The sequence below is a fragment of the Kryptolebias marmoratus genome, linkage group LG4 (assembly GCF_001649575.2).
Source record: "Kryptolebias marmoratus isolate JLee-2015 linkage group LG4, ASM164957v2, whole genome shotgun sequence".
In the NCBI taxonomy this organism is placed as follows: domain Eukaryota; kingdom Metazoa; phylum Chordata; class Actinopteri; order Cyprinodontiformes; family Rivulidae; genus Kryptolebias; species Kryptolebias marmoratus.
The window spans coordinates 6,784,236-6,806,641 of NC_051433.1; the positions used below are offsets into that span (position 1 = coordinate 6,784,236).

Sequence of the window (22,406 nt, forward strand, 5' to 3'; positions counted from 1 at the left end):
TAAAATAACATCAAGCTGCAAGGAGAAGGGCGAGCACTCCACCTGAACCCTCGCTTCCTTTCCACAGAAGTGTGTTTGAAGACAGCGAGACTCCCTGGTAGAAAATTGCAAGGGGGGGAAAAAATAACAGACATTATGGCCTCTGGAATGGAGCTCTCCATCAATAATGCAGAGGAAGCAGCAGTTAATGCCCCCTTTAATTCAACAGGTCTGCAGACATCGGTACAGTTATTCTTCCTCGGCTGCAGATGCTCAATGAGAGGCCTCTACATCAGGCTTTATGGCTTTGTGTGTGCGGCTGCACTGCCGGGTCTTTCTCTCGACCTCAATCCCAACTGCAGAGCCATTAATAGGTTTTCATCAGGGGCCCCCGATAATGGAGTTTCCGACTTCACCAATACTCTCAGTCGAGCCAGCAGAGGGCTGCATCTATAAAGAAAGAAATAATGCCCACATAAAGTCAGAATATATGAGCTCAATTTAGTGTGAACACAGAGAGTACATCTTTGGGGAAAAAAAGGGGGTAACAAAGCTTCTTCAAAACAGGAATTGTTATATAGCAAAACAACTTGGTTAGTCTTGGACAATTAGAAAACTTTAAGTTTGGAAATAAACCAATCTAGAAAAATCCAGTTAATATGTATGATATGCAATATGTATGGGTTTATGTTAAATACTGGGTTCATCTCAAACTGACACAATGGTGACAGTGAACTCATTTGGAGAAGAACTGCATATATATAATATAATTGGAATTTCAAGAAGTGCAAAATAGCTTTAAATTTGTTATTTAAAAAAGAAATAAGAGCAAAATAAAAAAAAATCACAATTACTAATCTGATTTTTGCTTTAATGAACCTGTCAGAGGAACATGTTGAGAATTTTTGAAGCTCCTTTCCAGTGAAAGTGTTGCACATTAACAGGTACATTTTGACCTTTTGCACTTTGAGTACTTGTATAACTTGTGCTGAAGTGGAGCTGAAAATAAATTTATTGAGTATAAATTGGGCACCAGTCTGGGAAGAACTGCTTACTTGTGGAGCAATAAATTATTTCTTAAGTTCATCAAGTGCTATATTATGTAAATAACTTAACTGGGACTATATTTTCTTCAAAATTACTATGACAAAAAAGTATGAACTACAAATAATACACTTTGACTGTTAAATAAATGTAATGGAAACAAAAACAGACCATATTATAGCATGTATCTCTGAAATCAAACACAACATTACATTGTAGTTGCTTTTTAAAGCTCTCTTTCCTTTCTTTGTAGCTGAATTCAGAGCAAACATTGCAAGAGCACATTTCACTTCACTTCTGATTCAAATAAGAACAGAGAGAGAAAAAGCTTTTTGTAAAGCAGTGTTTTGTGGTGTTGATCCTACTATAATACATTCACGCTGAACTGTCACACAAAATATATGAACCTCAAATGTCTGACTCTTCTTTTATCGTTCTCCTGACTATCTGCACAAATTATCAAACGTCTCCTCTCAAAAGAGGTTTTCTAAACTGGGACGAATTTCTGCACCGCTGCCACCTCGCGCAGAAACAAACACAGAAAGCCAGAGGATTCACAGAAACAAATTCTCCCGTCAGTTTCGCTGTTTCTCATGTAGCGCAGTCTGCCTCAGCACCTGCTGTCAGCGAAGGAGCAGGTCATTCATCAGAAATGAGATTAAATCTTTATCCACTGTTACTCAGTGCTGGGAGTACTTAATCTTGGTGAGAGAAAATAAAATCAAAGTGTGTGTATGTGTGTTTGTGATCCATGCTTCGAGGCAATGGAAATCAGTTTTCTTTTTTTAATCACTCACCAGAATGTAGTGTTGCAGACAACTGATATTAAAAAAATAAGTCAGAATAAGGTGGTAAGCAGAGGATGTTTTTCCTAAAACAGCATGAGTCAGTTATGAAAAGCAAGCTGCACATGATCTTATGTATTTAGGAGACTGACAAACATAATAAAACAAAAGATTTCTATTAGAGTTTCTGCAGCACCATTTATCTGCTGAGTGGCTTCTTTTTCTGTTTGTCTTTGGCTCCATCTGCTGGTCAGAACTCACAAGTGCAACACGATCTTAGGGCAGCACACCAAAACTAAAAGCTAGAATTTCAGGAGTTTAATTATGCTGTTGTAATATATAGGCTATCAGAAAACTGCTACATTTTATGAGGTAATATCACACTTGGCTGTGACTGTCAGGAGACTAGCTGGTGACTCAAAATTAGAAAAAAATTGAGAGAAAATACATGAATTTCCTGCTGCAGTCTCACTGAGCTCTGAGTGTTTGTGACCAGCGAGCTGTGTGGCCATGCTTCGAGCAGCCAGTTATTGAAAATCAGTCTATTTGGGTGCAAAACTGTATTCTTGACCATGCACATTATTTTATTGTTCAAAATCAGCTCATTTTGTACCAACCTTGGCTGAAGCCTCAACATTTATGATTATTCTGCTCAAGTACACTTCTGAATCAGCATTAGGTGCCATGTTATATGTAACATTCATAAATCTTATTATACAGTAGGAGAATAAATACTGTGAAATGCAGCAAAATAAAACTGATCATAAGTATTGTTCTTGAGGAATTGGACATAGCTACTTTGGATTATAAAGAAGAAGTACACACTATGATTTTTGTCAGAACCTAAAATTAAAAATAAATGAATAAATAAAATTACAATGTGTATATTTCTGCACGGACTGCAGGTCTGACCTGTTACACATGAACATGCACGACTGTCACGACTGCTCCACATGAACATGCACAAATAAAAACAATACGCTGTACTTTGTGGAATCAAGGCATTTATCAAAAGAAAAACACAAATCAGCAGAAATGGGAGGAAGGGTGTTTTGTTGAAGTACAATGAGTTATAAAAGCAAACAGAATGAGCAGCAGGGGCCTTCAGAGTCTCTCCCTCTCGGCCCTTCAGTGCTGTGAGCTAAAAGATGCTTTGTTGCTGCGGAAAAAATACAATTATGCAACACAATTAAAGGCTACATTTTAAGTGCCATTAGCCCTGCTCTTCTTCAGAATCTGAACCAAAACAAGGACTCTTTTTAATGCCAAACTCCTGCTCATTTGTGTTCTCTTTCAACTGCAAAAGGATGAAGGATTTAAGTACCAGGAACATGATGAAATATAGTCATCATGGCTTTTCCACTTAACAACATGCTCTTCAGAAGGCTTTAATGGAACACAAGATTCTTGTCTTTCTTTGATATCTGTTTATTCTTTGCCTTCATTCTGCAATAATTGTATATTTTTGCATATTTTAGCCATCAGCTTTAACCAGCTTAAGTAAAACATGTGAATTTTGAGCACAACATTTTCTGATACCATGTCAGAAAAGGAGAAAAAGCAGAAAGATGTTCAATAATTTAATCTTTAGTGGTTGTTGAAAGGAAGGCACAATTTCCCCTCATCTCCAGCTTTATTTTTAGTCTGAGATTTCAGTTAAGTAGATACTACATAAATAGATTACAAAAAAAAAAAAAAAAAGCTCACATACTGGCTGATAATCTCAACTCATGAATGATGTAACATCAGATCTGGATACTAACGTTAAACTGCTGCTACTGCTAAAAGTCAACAAGCTAAAAATGATGGGATTGACAGTGGCAAAGAACTTGAGATGAAATATATTTGCAACAACTGGAAAAAAATACAAAAATCTATATAAAACTGTAAACGCTTTAACGATCAGTTTGGGTTTGTGTGTATTCTTCCTCTATTACTATTTGAGTATTGAAGCAGTTTATTTTTCTCAACAGCGACGTCCTTTAAGAGAAGACCGGAGCAACTCAAGCATGCCTTAATGACACTCTGTGGACCTCACAGCTTTCCAGAGCAGTTTAGGCACCCTCCAGGTGATTGTTGCTACCACCGGGGGAAACGTCTCGCAAAACATTTACTTAAAATATTACCACTGCGGGGCACTCAAAGGGTGAGGCTTTAAAAAAAAGACAAATAAAAAGACGAGGTTTGTGTCAAAGACAACTGCTGCTTCAAATATTTTGCACATTTTGCAAAATGAATGAATGGTTTGAACAAAGACAAACACAAGCTGACAGTGATAAGCTGGAACGAGGCGCGCACCGAACTAAGTGCTGCAGGCGTGAAGATGTCAGATCCTCCTTTTTTGATTGCTTTTAGAATATCAGCACATGTCAAGTGACAGAAGTGAACACTGGCTGACACCTTGTCTGACACCTTCTCGCAGCTGCCTGAGGAAGAGTCCGTGGATGTTGGTCCAACAGCGCTACAGATTGCGTCAAAATGGAGCTACAACCTTCTAATTCAAATCCAAATCATGAATACATAATGAGAGTTTGGGGGAACTTAGCTTTTCTTTCTGTTACTCCTCTCGAGTTTAATCAAGGCTGAACGCAGTTCTTGGTTTCAACAGCCATTTATTGTGGACACGTCTTATAAAGTCCCCAAAAATGCCGTCAGAACTAAAAGAAGGTAACACAAACCTAAATCAGTTCACAATAAATGGAGTATTTACACAAATAAAAGATACAAAAAACAAAAAAACAAAACCGTACCTCACTAGCCGCATTGACTCCAGAGGAATAAAACTGAATTCTTATGATCAGCTTCTTCAGCTTGAATGCCCCATGTGGATCTAAGTGCACCAGTCAAAGTTTCCCACATGGTCCGTGGAACGAAACAAAAGTTCCCCCTCACATTTGAATGTACACTTAACCATACATAATAAACATCACACAAATTTACTAAAACTTCCACACATTTAAACTTGATGCTTTATATTAAATAAAATGCAACTATTGCCACCTTAAACAAAACAACAACAAAACAAAAACAATAAACCAGCAGCAGTTGTCTTGACAACAGCTACACTTTCCTTATAAAGTGATTTTAGATGAAAAATCTAAAGGGGTTAGGGATTAATACACTATACCTATAAGGGCATTTATATTCTAATATGAAAATGTTTAGCTACAATGGTAAATAGTGTAGTAAGTCACTAATGCTGCTGTTTACATGTTGATTTAAATCTTCTGCCTGTCCTTCCTGATAATCGTTACTTGCTGTCAGTTTTGTTTTACAGACGTGTGACCAGTTCTCCCGACTCCAAGGGTTAGTTTTTATCCCCAAACATTAGGACCTGTGAAATCTCACAGGTGGTTTAATGTGTTTTCATTCAGACACAGCAGGAAGAACACGTGAGCTCTGTCAAACCAAGCTAGGATTGTAAACTGAGTGTTTCCGTCCTTCAAACAGACAAGGCTCGCTCTGTCAATGGGAGGTTTTGTGTAAAGAGTGAAGGAATTTTTAAGGGGAAATTTAATGGCATTCATTGCAATGTCATGAAGGCCAGTAAGAAAAAAAATAAATCATAATTTTTAGTCTCCGAGCTGCAGTCTCAGGGCGTTAGACTTGAAAAATTGTAAATCTAACAGTGTGGCACAAATCTTTGCACAAGCTGCATGTGTCTGAATGCTGAGCTCTGTTTTTCTGGCGCTGCCACGCTTGATATTCATTCTTGACACTTCTCGTTCCTTCTCTTTTTTATTTCTTTTGCGTTTAGCATCAAATCCATTCTTATATTTCCACCTAAAATGTCTTCACTGAGAGTCTACGCTTGGCCATGTTTGTTTACCTGCACAGGGTATGACCTCCACCTTAATGTGGAGCCAATCACCTGACTCAGCTTCCAGGTGTTTTGGTTTTTTTTTTTGGCAGATTCAGCCAAGTGCTTTGTTTACATTGAGTGCGTACCCGCATTTTAGAATTGCATATAGAGAACTACTAAAGTAAGGTTCAAACTGCACTCCTTAATAGAGTTGAGGATAATCTTTTTATGTTTTATTTCATAGTTTCCAATGAGTACCTTTAACTTGAAAAGCCTGAAAACAGTCAGCAGTCGTTTTTGTGTCTGTTTTCCTTTTTTTTTCTTGCTGTCTGCTTCCTGAGCAGCTTATATTCAGTATCGATGGTGTTTTTCTGTTTTGTTTTGGTTTCGGACGCATGAGCTGTTTCCCCGTCTGGCTGCACAGCTCTGAAGCCCTGCCTCCTGAGAGGAGAACCAGCCTCCTGTCCTCCTGTCCTCCTGTCGGATTACAGCCTGAGTGCGCAGAGGCTTTCAGTCTGTCTGAACAAGGAAAACGTCGCGTCTTCTGCTCTGAACGCTGTCACATGGGTCCGAGGAGGAAAACAATCGCTTCCTGAAATGATTCTCGTCACCGATCACACAGATCGCCGTTTCTCCCCCTCCTCTCTGCCGTAACACCGCATCGTGCGTGATTTTTTTCTCTTTTTTTCGGTCTTTTCTTTTTTTATTGTCCGAGAGAAGAAGAAGAAGAAGGAGCAGCAGCAGAAGAAGAAGTCGGCGCCGATGATGATCAGCAAAGTTAAAAACGCCATGTCCAACCTGGTGGGAGGGATGATGCCGCACGGACACCATCACCACCACCACAACCATCACCCAGGTGGGGGAGGCCAGGCGGGCGGCCAGGACGGGCTGCCGCCCCGCTTCCCCTACGGCCGGCCGGATTTCTTGGAGCTCACCCCGGAGCTCCTGCAGTACTCCACGGAGCACGCATCCCGGCCGGTGCTCACCTTAAAGAGAGACAGCAGGCTCCCCTGGAGGACCGGATACGCAGAGTGAGTGGCTCGATGCGTTCAGCGAGCGACTTAGGGAAAACCAGTCAGGGACATCTTGGTGAAAATGTTCCTATACAGGCCTGATGATGATGATGATGGGTGGTTTTTGTTGCTGCTGCAGCTCAGATGAAGATGGTGATGATGATGATGGTCACCACGGCCTCCTCTGTTCTTGCTGCTGGGTCCTCCCCTGCAGATGCTGAGCAGCAGCATGTTTAAACTAATCCAATTAGGCACATATAGAGTCTTTGAATGCAGCACCAGAGCAGTTTGCAGACTTATTCACACAGAAGCAGGAAATGTCCTCTTTCACTTAGCTGAACCTGGCTTCGTGTTCCTAAAATTACATTTTCAGTTTCCTAATGATAGCACCTACTTATTTTTGTCCATATAAAAAGACCGATATGGGGTTTTTCATATACAACACTGATTTTTTCTTCTTCTCCTTTTATTTTTATTTGTGGCCAATGTGTTATTCTTCATTTAGTAAAAAATATAAAAATAAGTGCTTAACCTAATAAAACATATATCTAACAACGCTTAGAACAGCTTTTACACTTAAAAATAATGTACAGAAGAGTATTTTTAATTTAAAACAAAACCTGAATTGTTGGCTGTGGTAAACTGGTTGTAGCAGCTGCTGCTGCATGTTTAGTTTCCTTTAATTTCATGCAATATCAGTGATATAAATATTGAAAAAGACTACTTGGGCTGTACTAAATTATAGGCAATTATATTTCAAGTACCATGCATTACTGTATACAGGAGTATCTGGTCAGTTCAACGCACTCTCGCTGGCATTGGTGCCCACACCTGGGTTAGATGATGAAGATAACAGAAAAGAAAGTGAGAAGTGAGAAAAATGTTGGGTAATTGCAACTGATATCGTAATCACAACATTAAACAACGTTTTGTAATATCGTGCAGAGCCTGCTTCTCTATTTGACAGCTCAATACAGTGCAGCTTCCTTCATAGTGTTGACTGAAATGTGCCCTTTGAGATTACTTCTGTGTGTGTGCAACCCTCTTACATCAAGCCTGCAATTTTCTAAAAAAAAAAAAAAAAAAAAAGGGCTGACTCATGCAAAAAGTCTCTAGGGGACAGAGATGAGATGTCTCAGAGGACTGAGTGAAACCAGTCACCTGAGGTTGTGGTGGTAGTAATGATGCTAAATATGAGGTTTGCACAATCTTTCACTGAAAATCACCTGGATATTCTGCTGCACATTACTCTGATGCAAGTCAGTGAAACTGTAAGCACAGCATTAGTGGGGCTGTTTACAATGCAGCATAATCGGCTGACACCTCAGCTGTTGGTGCTTATTTAGTCCAGAGTGTAAAAATCTAAAAAAGCTGCAGCCATTAGCGTTAAACCATCACGAAAGCCACATTTAGTTTCACATAAACGGCTGTGAAAGATCAGCATCTGACACCAAAGCTGTGACACGGCTGCAGAGATATATTGCAGATACCATTTTTCAGGGCTGAATCAGTAGTTGTGTTCCTTAACTGGTCAAAATGAGAAAACTCTGGCTTGTGTATGTCTGTCAGGCTGAAATTCTAATCTTAGACTGATGTGATGGAGCATCTGTTATCCCATTTTGCTGTTTATTCTTCTGGTGCTGTAATGAATGGGAACAGGGATGTCCAAACTGTCCACTTGGAGAAAACCCTGCTGGCCTACATTTGAACTTTGTGCAACTTCATATAGATGTTCCATCACCTAGGAGGTAACATTTTCTTGGCCCTGCATCATCATAATCAAGCATATGAAGTAGATGTTGATGTGAACCAGTTTGGTACATTATTGCAGCACAAAACTGCAAAACAAGCTTTAATAATGAGGAGAATTTTAAACCTGTAATGGTGTACTACTTTGCAGAAGCATAAAAATGCAAGATCACTTGCAGTATCCACTCAATGTGCTTTTGCCAAAAGGCTATTTGTGTTGTTTATCATGCATCCAGGTCATCACACTGACACCATGACAGAAAATATCTTCTTTGGATTTTGGATTTTAAAACATCTTTGGTATCATGTGGAGAAAAGCTTGCATTTATACATTTTAACACAGAGTTTCATACGTGTTTCGTAAACAGGATGTGTGACACAAGTTCCGTAAATTTAAAAGAGATGCAGAAAGCAACAGCAAAATATACTTTTGATGCCTTCAGTGATCCTGACATGAATAAAGATGCAGAAAACTCTATATTCAGGATAAGGAATGCTGATTCCAACTTCTTAAATGGGATTATTTCTTTACTTTTGTATGATTCATAGTTGAGGTGCTGAAGACATTTGAGGCCATCATCTTGATGTTTGTTTTAGTTGTTTTAAAAGCTCTCAGACAAATAAAGCAATACACTGATTGAGAATATAACTCTTTTATAAATTAATAGTCGGATTAATTATTTGTGGCTGTACTATTATAATATTCTTCACCTGTTGGTAATGTGACTCAACTTGTTGTGATAATCTGGTACTTTGTGTCCAAACTCTAAAGTTAAAATAAACACAATTTACAAAAATCACCTTTTTGCTGTAAATATTAGGTTATTGTAGTACTGCAGGTGTTTCCTAACTTTGGATATATTTGCTTTGTGTTGTTCAGTCAGCTTTTGTTTCGTCTTGTGCTGAACAGCTTCCTCTTCTTTAAAAAAAAAGAGTTTCAAAATAAATGATATAATTTCTCAATCATTCCTAATGATGACTTTACTTTTAGGCTAGATGACGTCAAACCTGCCCTGCATTGTCGGTCAAGCTGTCAGCTTCCTCCTAAAGTAGCTTCACTAAGCAGAAAGCTGAAAATAGTTTCAGCTGAAGTCCATTAAAAGACAAACTGCTTAGAAAAAGAACAACTCTAATTTGACTTTTATTCTTTCCAAAAGCAACAAAAAAAATAAACCTCTTAAACTAAACCGGTTCAGGTATTATTATCCACACCTCAGATTTACAATCTAAACTGTGAGAGGATTATTTCCGAGGTGGTTCCACTTGTTCTGAACCACTGATCTGGCTCTGAATAAACCCTAAAATAGTCCTCACATGCATGATGTCAAAATGCACTGCAGCTGCATTAAGAAAACAGAGTCTCTCAATTTCCTCTTTAGGATTTTCCTTCCTTTCATACTTCACAGTAGCAAGAGTCGAGCAGATGAACACTGATTCACCAGACATGACGGGTTTGGTTTTCAGTCACAGGTTTCGCAAACATGTGACTGAAAGAAAACCGAGTGAAACAGGTTTAGTCCCATTTACCAGACTAAGACCTGAGCTCTTAGTCTGGTGTTAAATCGTTGTACTCAAAGAACAGTCATAGACATTTAGAGCTCATTTAATTTACATGATTGTTTACAATTTAATGTACAGGAAAAAGAAAAAAAATCAATCCCGTATCTTCTCAAAATGTTAAAAAATTTGGTTTTAGAGCAGATTCCTATGATCACAGCAAGTAAAAAGCTTGTCTCTGTATTTGGTTCTAGGTTTCTCTAAAGCTCTGAGCTTCAGGACAATTTTCTACTTGAATGCTGCCAACCATTCCACATGACCTTGACCAAAAAAAAAAAAAAAAAAAAGGCTTGGTTAAGCTCGACTGAAGCTAAAGAGAAGCAATGCAATCTGCAATGCTGAGCCCCCAAAAAACAGAGTGCTGTGATCATACTGCAGAACAGATGAGGAGTTGTTTCTCCCCCGTTCCGTGTACAAACATCTGAAAAACGTCTCGGCCTTGGCAGGAGGTGTAGACGACAATCAAGCGATTTGAAAATTCTTCCCTGTCATTAGTCCAAATGCAGGCAGCTCAGTGCAGGACACTGTGGAGCCTGTCCACTGCTTTCAAATGATTAGAATGTGAAAGGGCTTTTTATAAGCTGGATTTGGGCAGCCGATGCATTTTTGAACCTCATGCAGTATTTGTCAGCATCAGATGGACAGAAGTAGCTTCATTTTAGCATTTTTGTTGTAGTTGAAAATTCTCAAATCTCTGTTGTCAACTGAGTTTATCCTCTGTAATTTTCACAAGCAGCCTGTTTGTTTTGAGACTACTAATTTGTTTCTTGTTTCTCTGTAACTCCAGTGAAGCAGCAGCAGCTGATAAATTCCTAAGCCTTAACCTGCAGGGGAAACTTGTTAGCATTACTTATGTTATTGGTTGGCGTTGTGCTGTATTTTTCCAGCTAATGTGGCATTTATCTAAAATAGAAACTGAAAATGTTATATAATGTACCAGCATGAGGCCCAAACTGCAACCTTTCCAAGTTATCCTCATGTGGCAGCTTGACCATGCATGTGGATATTTTTATATCACTGCCAGTGCACCAAATTCAGCTGAGCAAGTTTGCGTAACGTGTATTTTGGATGGAGATTTGAGTCCTTTTTAAAATGCATTCATTCTCATCTGCCAACAGGGAATTGTTTTAAATTTGCAAAAGATGATTTTTTTTTTAGCAGCTCTAATCGATATGTTTATCGCCGAAAGGGAAAGGCAGACAATAATGTTTTTGAATATTTCCCTCAGGACCTGGTGGAGAATAGGATTTGAGACGAGTGAATATTGGACTCATATTTTATCTGGAGGCCAGAAACCTGACTCCAAATGAACGCAAATTAGTTTTGCGTCTGCAGGATGTGTAATTGTGCCGTGGCTTGCTAATGTGTTTGTGGGATAAGATGATAACATGTCAGCATTAGTGTTTACAGCTTCTGTCTCACCTCACAGAGCACAAACTCAATGGGGTGTAAGACTGCGCAGCAATACTCCATCACTTGTGAATTATTTCCCAACTCAACCCTAAATTGCTTACTAATCATCGGAATGAAGTCGGACTTTGAAAACGATGGCCTTCTAAGAACAAAACTGCATTTTAAAAGTTTATTCTGCTTCTTAGAACTAATATAGGATCAAACTAAATGGATGATGCGGATGAATCTAAAATTAAAGAAACAAGTCAGAATTCAACACGTGATTGAATTCTTTGTTTTAAACCCATTTTTTACTGCTGCTGCTCTGCACTGGTGGTTTCCCTGAGCGCTGCTGCAAACAAAGCAGAGGAGATAATGCTGCTCGAGTATGAAACAGTACATTACTTTAAAGCCATTATCCTTCCACAGCCATCATCTCATAATAAAAACACTTAATCCTTTCTGCAACTTCCCTCTGGGACATGACTGCATCCTGCCCTACTTTTCTTTCTACCTCACCATTTGTTTCTCACCTCCATTTCTCTGTCTGCTGCTGCTGTTTTGTTTCTGTGTAGTCAGAGAACCCAGAATAACCGTCATGAATCAGGGAACTCCAGAATCACCTTCGTTCTTTGTGCTCTCCTCCGTCAGGGTGATCAATGCGGGGAAGAGCATGCTGAATGAGGATCAGGCCTCGTGTGAGAAGCTGTTTGTGAGGAAGCCGAGCGGGAAACACCGAAACTCCACTCTGCTGGACGACAACGGGGTGAGGCTGGGAAAAAATTTAAAAAAGTGTTGCTAAACAGCATACATTTCTTTAAATATTTATTTGATAAATCAGTGAATTTACGGTAAATTAGGGCAAATAAAACCAGTGATTCTTATTCGACTGTTTCTTATTAGAATTACCAGATGTGTCCTCACCGTTTGTTTGGTATTGATGAGCTCACTTTGCATTTTGAATACTTTATTAGTCTGTTATGCACTTTATTTTTTTTGTTCGTTATTCCAAAACATCACAAACAGTTACATTCAGCTACTTTTTCATTTTAAAATAGTTTATGTACAATTATCAAAGAATTTCATTACTTTTTCATTGAGCTCTTCCCTCAGTTATCCTACTCTGTAGTGTTGCATTTCTGAGTTGACAAGAAGTAGTTTTAGATTTTATATTTTTTAAATTCATGTAGTTTTGGCTGCAGAAACAGAAATATCTGGAATGTCCACTGAAGATTTGTGGCGGTCATCTTGCTAGGTGTTACTCCTATCTCTGTGTATTGTTTACATGTGGAAGTCACACAGTTTTAGCGCACCATGCGTGCTGTATTCTGTGTCATCAATCTGAAAAAAAAAACATAAAAAAAACACAGAAAAAGCCTTACCGGTATTTCACCTAAATAAATATACCTAACGCAGACCTGGGGCACGACTACTACCATGATAAAACTACCAAGCGATGTCATCATTCCAGCCAGACCAGGACATAGTGTGTGGGGGACAATGCATCTTCTAAAATGTCATTGTAATAGAAACTGTAATGTTTGCAGTTTCCTCTCTCCTAAATAACCAACAACTGGCAGTCTGATTGTAATGTTGCAAAAAAAATATCACATCCTGATTTATTTCTATGACAGATTTTACGTTTTTACTTAGTGTGGTCATTTAATCTTCATTTACATCTCCCAGACAGCGTCTGATTTAAAAAACCTGCACACACACACACACACACACACACACACGTTTTCACATCCTCCATTTGGTGTAAATGAATGACATCATCCTTTGCTGCGCCCTTCCCCCTCTTGAGTGCACATCAGAGGGAAAAGCAGATGCCTTGTGCTTGTTTGTTTGTCAACCAGTCAGACTAACCGGACCTGTGAAAACAAAGGTGGCAGCATCTTTCCGTTGTTTTTTTGCATCATATGGAAGCAGCAGAAGCCCTGGGGAGGTTTTTCCTTCCCTCTCCACATCAGCACAAATATCACAGATCACTTGCTTTGCAAATTACAAACTGTTGATGTCACATAGCTTTATGCTCTTGTTTGTTGTTTTAGCACCAAACAGAAATGCTGCTTTTATAACATACAGCATGTCATTATGTTTTGTTAAACTGATTTCTAAAATTAAATTTTTCAATTTTAGGATGGCACAGGAATCCCTCTCCACTTCTGGGGCGTGTTTGATGGACACGCAGGTTCTGGTGCCGCCATCATGGCCTCCAAGCTTCTTCACCGCCTCATCAGAGACGGCCTCGGGGAGATCTGCCACCTCCTGGAGAACCCCAGCAGCACTCCTCCCATCTGCTTGGCCAAGAACGGCAGCCCTTACCAGGCAGAGGCGAAGAAGGGAGCCACGCAGGAAGCGGAGGACCCCGATGCTGTCTGCGACTCCTCGGTGCGCTTCCACATGGAGAAGGTCATCAGTCTGGAGAGCCTGGTGATGGGGGTCATAGAGACCGCCTTCAAACAGATGGTGAGAAGTTCCGCTGGGTGTTTTGTGCTACTGAAAAGCCCTGTTATTGAATTCTTACTTAAAGTAAACACCCAGTCACTGTTTAGTTTTATATTTCGTTTACTGCCAAAGGACACAAAATAAAAACAGAAAAAAATATGTAACACTTTAACTTCTTTCAGTACATTTTTTACCATAATAGCATAACTTCAGGGACGCCAGTATCAGTTACTTGGTTTGTCTGTTACCAGTTTTCAACAGGTTTTTAAGAGCTTAAAGTAGTCCTTTTCAATACGTAGCCCACAGGCCAGAACCCTTTTTACAGTTTCTTTAGCCCCCACAAAGCTGCCAGAATCAGCACAAACAGAAGACAACAGCAAAAGTGGCATTAGCTAATCTTACAAGCGTCCACAAAACCAGTATTTATGATGATATACTGAGAAAAGAGTTGTAGTCGGTATGTGCAATCTCATGCAATACCACAATATGTTGAAGTATGTGCTGTGAATTACCCTCAGCTACTACTACGTGAAATTTTAGCTCGATATCTGTAATACTGACTGAGTTCTAACCATGTTTGTACTGGTTAATGTTGATGTGGCGGCCAAAAGGAACATCCAATAATTACTTTCTAAATGATTTAATTAATACCTGTTCAGTGGGTCATGAGCTATCTCTCATGGAAAAGACAAGTAGCTGATTCAAAATAGTTATTGGTGAAATTTAAAACGATTGTAACAGATGTAACAGATACACACACACTCACACACACACACCCATGCACACACAGGCAAAACCATAATCGTCTGCCTTCGCCTTTCAGTGGTGGGTGATAATTATTGCCTGTGGTCCTCAAACCCCCAGTAATTTTTATTTATGGCCCACTTGTAACTGAAATTGGATATCCTTGGCTTAAAGGATGAAGCCCAGAAACTCTGGTGACCCTCGGGCTTCTTTATAAAGTCACCAGCTAGTTTAAAACATGTTTTTTTGTTAAATCTCCTCACATATTTTGGATGGACTGCCATAAAGCTTTTTACTCGTGGTTTTCAGAATCCAAAAGATGACAGTGATTCACTAATTTTGTTATTTTACTTCAATACTTCTAAATAAGTTTTGACAGCAGCTACAAATTTGAACAGAACTTCATGTTTCTCACAAAACCTTTCCTTTTTTTTTTTTACTAAAATCGATTATCTCCTAAGTATTTATTTACTGATTTACTGTAAAGTCACATATGAACTTGCACATCCTCATATTTCAGGGACATTTTGAGTCAGTTGCCGGTGACATGCAGCAGATGTGTTGGTCTGCAGGCGCAGCGGTGCAGACTGTTGTGTTTTTACTCTACATGTCTTCATGACAAATAGGCTGAATCGGCTCACTCCACGAGGCACAAACAATGTTCTTCTTTGATGCAAATTCACTGCCTGGTTTAGATGTGAACACACCAGAGTTTATGTAATGATTTCTTCAAAGCCTCTTTGTTCTTGTTCATTAGCGCTGCAGTTCTTTTGTTTTTCATTTCTAAGCCATCAGTTATAATGAGACAAAGCTGAGGCACTTCGTCCTGTGTTCTTACTTTCATTTGCTCTCTTTCTTTTCTCAGGATGACCTAATTGAGAAGGAGAAAGCTTCATATGCCATTTCGGGTGGCTGTTGTGCCTTAGCTGCTATTAATTTAATGGGAAAACTGTATGTAGCCAATGCTGGAGACAGCAGGTGAGGAGAAATCGATTTATTCTTTTTGTTCTAGTTGAGGTTCATCTTGCAATTGCACCATCATGTAACTTTTTTTTCATACATCTCTCTCGCTAACAAAGCTGTTGTTGTATCCTTTTGGTTCTTTCTTTCTGTTTCTCTCTGCAGGGCCATAATCATACGAAATAACGAAGTCATTCCCATGACTAATGAATTCACACCTGAGTCAGAGAGGCAGCGGTTACAATATCTGGTATTTTTTTTTTATTTTACTCATTGCAGATACATTTTTACTTTTTAACTCCCAGACACATAAACGGATTTCATACTGTCATAACAAAACAGCTTGTAGGTCCTGTTTCACTTTGAAGCCAAATCATGTTCACTGGTTGCCTGTTTTAGCAGCTGCGTGTGGTTGTGAGTCATAATGTGGGTAGAAGGTATTTGCTGCTAAATCGGGGAGCTGTGTTTTTGCTCTGCTTGGTGCTTTCACACATTCTATCCTATTACCTGTTTCAGAAAAGAAGAGCTGTGACGAGAATTTCCTTTTTGTTCTCTAGTTTGAGTCAACCTTTCTACTTTTTGCCCAACACTCTAGGGCTTCCTGAGGCCAGAACTCCTGGGAAATGAATTCACTCACATTGAGTTTCCTCGTAGGATCCAGCACAGTGAATTAGGCAAGAAAATGCTCTACAGAGACCACACCATGACTGGATGGTAAATCTTGAACTCTTCGTTAAACACATTTCTGACAGTTAATGAGAGAAAACCCAGAATTAGATATCCACGTGTTTCAGAATCCATTAAAAATGACAACTATATTGTAAGAATAATCAACCTAACTATATAATTTCAGAGGTCCAGATGACATTTTTCCCAACATATTCAGTTCACAATAATATTCTATTGGCAAATGCAGCATTTTTTTCTGATGCCAGAGTTTATGAAAGCTTAGTAATTGGCTTTGAATTTAAAATAAGAATGATATTATTGTGTTGATTAACTAATAAATTAACTGTCTTACCTTCTTCCCAAACAGTCTCTGTGCCTTAGAACTAAAATCTTGTTGTTTCTCTGTTGCTTCAGGGCTTATAAGACAATCGTGGAGGATGATCTGAAATTCCCCCTGATTTATGGAGAGGGGAAAAAGGTCAGAAACGTCTAAGAAAACTGAAAATGCCTCTATCAGCTGTAACATTATGACCATTTGAGTAATATGGACAAACTCTTAAAACACAATAAGTGTGCACTAAGCAGAGACATTGTTTATCTTTTGTGTGTGTAGCTACTGTTTGTGCCTTCAAATTACCCCTCTAGCTTTGCTATTTTGCTAGTTTGCCACTTTTAATAAGCATTTTGCTAGCTTTTGCTTTTAGCTAGTTTTTTTTCCCCCTTTAGTTGTTTTTTGCTAATGTTTAGCTTCTTTCAGACCAACAACTCTGTATAAGTTTCTTCAGCAAAGTCATTCAGCATTCACAATTCATTTTCTGCAAAAATGCAATTTCTCTAGATTATTTTGATTTTTTTTTTAATCATTCTGATTCTTCAGGCCATTTGATACAAGCTGCTGAAATGTGCTCAGCATTTTCATTATTGTCTGGAAGATCATGGTCTTTGCTTAATAATCCTACATAAGTGGATTGTTTTGGAACTGAAGCTCATCCTGGACCAAAAGTTTGCAGTACATGACGGGAGTTTGTGTGTGTGTGTGTGTGCTCTGATGTGTGTATAGGCTCGTGTAATGGCAACCATCGGGGTGACCCGAGGGCTCGGAGATCATGACCTGAAGGTGTACAACTCCAACATTTACATCAAGCCCTTCCTGTCATGCGTGCCTGAGGTGAGTTTGTTCTGTCAGCGCTGCCTGAGGACTCAGCTCCAGGTCGCTGCTTTTGATGCTTCAATGCATTCAAAATACAATCAAATAGCTGTTGGGCCCTAAGCTTTCCTCTTTAGCTTCACACAAAGTGATACGTTGTTGTACTGCCTGAAGCTCTGCTTCAGTTTGTGACTTTGTTACATTTTCACAAGCTCAAGTATTTAGAATTATGATTTTATTAGCTTCAGTTAGGCCTTTTTTCCCCATGCCGTTTTGGGAGGGAAAGCTTTTGGCATCAGAAAATGGTTTCCATGTGAGGATTTATACATACAGGTGCAATAAACAACCACAGGAGACCACTGAGTATCATATTAGAGAAGGAGGATCTCAGACCAAAACAAACAAAACCTAAACCAAACATGAAATCTGATTTTGAGCCCCTCAGCAGCTCTAAGGGCTCTTCACACCTCAAAAGTCAAACTAACATCGGCTCTGGTTTTATCCCTTTCACTGTAGGAAGATTTTTAGTCAAATATTGTATTTTATTCTGCAAAGAAAGACAAAAAATCCCACTTTAACCAGCTTGGAATGGACTCGGGTGCACTATTACATTCAGGCTCATCTATCACAACAGAACAGAAAACTGGGATTGCAAAACACTCAGAGGGAAAGTGTCTGCTGCTAAACATGCCATTACACCACTTTGTATCTTCACACATTAATAAGTTGTGTGCTGAGTTAATGTTCAGTGAGTTTACCTTTACCTTTGTATAGCAAATAATATAATGATCAATAATGTATTTTACATGTGAGTGGATTACCTGTAAGGTTATTGCTGCATCAAAAACTGGAAAACAGATGATAACTTCAAAATACATTACATATAAATACTTATTTAAAACTGAAATTGATTTAAACGAGGTTACAGTATGTAAAAGAAGCAGAAACCTTCAGATACAAGTCTACCTTTTCACTCTCGAAAACATTGTTGTGTTAGAAGGAAGTGAACTTACCTCTCTAACCAGTTCCTCATCTCAACCTCAGGCCAACAGCTAAAGGCTGCAAAAGCCACAATTAGCTAACCGTACCAGAATATCAGCTTTCTGCTGTGCAGCTTGTCAACATTTGACAGAAAAGTGCAATGCATGGATTAAATGAAAATGATTTAACTGAAACTATGCATTTTTTAAACATAGAACATGGTTTATGTTTGCCAATAGGCGTGCACAGTTGCTTCTTTCAAAACCTCAGACAAAACTGCATGATTTTTAATCCGCAGGGCTCGTACTCTGTTTGGGTACATCTGAACCACAAAACCATGTGTACCTTTTCAGATCATTTCCGTGCCTTGATTATTTTATGTAGTAAATCGTGATTGCCTGATCCTTTTTATGATTGCACGACAAATAAAAGCAACATTTCTGTTGACCTGTAGGTGATGGTTTATAACCTGGATGAGAATAAGCATGGCCCGGACGATGTCTTGGTCATGGGCACAGATGGACTGTGGGACGTAACAACGGACAGGGAGGTGGCAGATGCTGTGTCAGCTTACCTTACATGCTGCGACCCATCTGATCCCATGAGGTACACAGGTTCCTAAATAATCTTTTCCATTATGCCGTTGCTGTTGCTGCACTCAGTCTTTCTCTCTGAAATCAATCTGTTAATGTCATTGGTGTGCTGTACCATGTCAGTCCACTAGATGGCAGCAAATAGGAAGCTCTGCTGCAAAATTCTGCTTGTAGAACATTTTATAATTAATTTGGTTTGCTGATTTAAAAATGTGCAACAGATATTTTACGCTAATTTTTTACAGCATTACATTAACATGCATATTATAGTGCAGTTTTAACAAATGGTAACTGGTAAAGCACTTCCTCTGTTAAGTCATAGTATATTATAAAATATAAATAAAGGGATTTTTGCTGTGTTTTTATTCCATTTGTGAAATACATTATTTAATATTAAAAGCTTAGCAATTTTTGATGGCATGCATATTGCCCACCACTTTTTCCTGCTCGTACTTTAGACTAAGATCATCTGATGATGAGAAGGGACGAAGTTATACGTTTTGGTCAAAAATAACATTATGCACAGTACTGCAGTATTCCATGAGATCTTGCATGATCTGGTGCCAATTGTAATATGTGTTGTGAATGACTGTCAGCTACTACCACACCAGATTTTAGCTCAGCAGTTGTAAAACTCACTGGATTATTCCCATTTTATGTAGACTAAGGTTGATTAGCTGTGGCGCTGTTTTGAAATGGGTTGGCTCCAAACGTTCATCGGTTGCATAAGTTCAGCAAATAGTCACGTTCTGAAAGTTTAATTAAAATCTATCAAGTTGTACATGAGATATTTTGCTAACAAACAGACATTTGATTCCAGTAGTTAATGGCAAACTTTTAAACACAGATCTCCCCTGATGTGTGAGAGCATCATTATTATATGTTAGACAATATGATGTTTTAAATGTTTCTACTGGGATAAAAAAGTAGTAAGCAGGTTCTTTTTTATATTTTTAAATTGATTTTTTTTTTTTCACTTAACACAAGATGTAGGTGAAAATCAGCCGTTTCATGAAAAATAGATCTGAACCTGCTCATAATATATCAAATATCTGTGTTGAATGTGAGAGTATAATCAGTTTTTGTGGCCTTCTAATCACTGTTGATGCTCTCTGCCCTCTGTGTGTGTGTGTGTTGTACAGATACACACTGGCTGCGCAGGACCTGCTGATGAGGTCACGAGGCGTGCTGAAAGAGCGCGGCTGGCGGTTACCCAATGACAAACTGGGCTCGGGTGATGACATCACGGTGTTCATCATTCCTCTGGCAGGGCACGAGTCGGAGACTTGAGGAGTTTTGTTCGTTGCGATCGCTATGACAGAACTGACTCTTCTGGGTCCTTCCTGCAGTACCTCCAAGCTCCCTAAATCCCAGAAGGACGAGGCGGTGGGAGAAGAAAACATCTTCGCCGTTGGAAAGATTTGGGTCTAAGCAGCACCTTAATTGACACTTTCAATCAGACCCGGTTCCTTCATTTCAGCTTGATCAGTCTCCCATCGCCTTTGGGTGATTTTAATCCTAAAATAAATAAACAAAAAAGTAGACCTCTCATTGACATGATCGGAGATGTTAAAACCTCTATCCCAAACCTGCAAATGATCCTTGTAGTATTTTTGTTTCTTGTTCATGTCTAAAGCTAGGTGGATTCGCACACTTTACAAAGAACTGTTCATCGTAATGTCATGCCCATGTTGTGACTCCCTATGTCTAAAATAATAATAAAAAAAAGCCTCTAAAAGTTTTCAAATCAAACAATCTGTAGTAAATGGGATTGCAACAGAAAATGTGAAGAAACCAAAGAGATGCTGCTGTGTCATGAGGATAGAAATCTGTCAAAAAGACACATAAAGAAGAAAAATTAATCAAATCATTAGATGAATTCAGATCTTTACATACACTGTTTAAAAAAGACCATTTTGTTCTGATTTACTGACATTAAATCAGACTAAACCTTTCCTGTTTTAGGTTAGAATACCCAGAATAGTTTCTATGTGTTTAATACCTGAATACTGAGAAAGAGAATGGTGTTTGTGATGTTTAGAGTCATGTATAATTATGAACAGATGAACGCAGGACCTTCAGACGGCTGCAAATTTTACCCAAGGAGCAAACAGAGTTTGACAATTCTCTTCCTGATATCTTGGCTGATTTATTTAAATTGATTTCCCCATTGATGTCACACAAAGAAGTGTGAAGCAGTGTGTTTAAGGTGCGCCTCCAATTAACATAATTATCATCAAAAAGCTTCCAAATCCACAACATCATCATTTGGGCTTTTCAGAATTGTTTCATGGCACAGGAATCTTAGTTTATGTAAATGTCACTTTCAAGAAAGTAATACAAACTTCTCTTTCTCATTTTGCAAATATAAATAATTTTTGGGATTCCTAGGTCACCTAAAATAGGAAAGTTTTAATACTTTAGTGTCACACAGTGAAAAACAAATGCTCATATGTCTTTTTATACCTTGTATGGAAACGTCTGGTTTCATTGAGTATGAAGGAAAAACAAAGAGAAGGATGGATCTTTATGGCTCTGAACCCAAGCAGAAACAGTTCAGTCTGTGTTGCAGTATTTCTTTTATTAATGAATGAAAATGACGACACCTGAAGCACTTGAAGACTGTTGCAGAAGACTTTTAACTGAATGTTCTCATAGAAAACTTCTTTTATTTCGGACAAAAAGACCGGTGGCTTTTATGTTCAACTACATGATGATTTTTTTGTAGCCACAGCAAAGGGACCTGCTGTCCATGTATCACTATAGTTAAATTTGTTAAACTTCACACATTTGCCTTATGAAAACATGAAAGGGACTCGAGAGTTTTTTCTCTTCCATTGCACTAAATTTGGTTCATGTAGGAGAGGCAAAAACAAAAAAAAGTACCTCTTTTGTACCATTTTTGTTGTGTCATGTTGCTATTTAGATTATCCATATATTTTTAAAAGTTGTTTTGCTCGTAACCAGTGAGAGAAGTTTATTTTTATGTTTCTGTTCATAAAAGCTAAAATGGAATTTGAGCCACCAAAACGTTCGGTAGAAGGTAAACGTGTTCCAGTTTAGTAATAAATCTGATTGTTTTTTCCCCATTTCTTCGTTGGCGTGTTTATTACTTTTGTCTCTGTTATTAACATTGTTATTTTGTATCCTAAAGAAATTAACTTTAGTGGACAGTCTGCTGATAAGTCAGACATTAATGTAAACATAATGGGTAAAAACACTCGTAGTAACAGAATTATGTCCAATGAACAAAATTTCTCCTCATGTTTTAAATCAGGTTAGAAAAGAAGCAAGGTATTCTATTGGATTTACATTTAGTTACATTTTATTAGTAGTATTATTTCCTCAGCCCTTATTATAGGACACTTAAATAGTGTTTTTGTTGTTTACTTCCTTGTGTTTATTTAATTTACCGCTTGTTTATGATTTCTTGCTTGTTTATGATAAATAAATTTGACAACAAGAATTTGTCAGGTCAAGGGTTTGACATTTATTGTCATTTACAGTTATAAAAGTGTTTATTTTTCTTGATAAACCGGC

At 38.4% G+C, this 22,406-nt stretch overlaps 1 protein-coding gene across 1 annotated transcript; it reads left to right on the forward strand.

Annotated features, from left to right (window-relative positions):
- The first annotated feature begins 5,722 nt into the window (after nt 1-5,722).
- On the forward strand, nt 5,723-21,955 carry ppm1j (protein phosphatase, Mg2+/Mn2+ dependent, 1J). Its single transcript, XM_017408523.3, has 10 exons — nt 5,723-6,641; nt 11,973-12,087; nt 13,464-13,793; nt 15,382-15,494; nt 15,642-15,726; nt 16,072-16,190; nt 16,560-16,623; nt 17,206-17,313; nt 18,728-18,879; nt 20,009-21,955. Exons 1-10 carry the CDS (start codon nt 6,373-6,375, stop codon nt 20,154-20,156), a joined length of 1,503 nt encoding a protein of 500 aa, XP_017264012.1. The 5' UTR covers nt 5,723-6,372; the 3' UTR covers nt 20,157-21,955.
- The last annotated feature ends 451 nt before the right edge of the window (nt 21,956-22,406 follow it).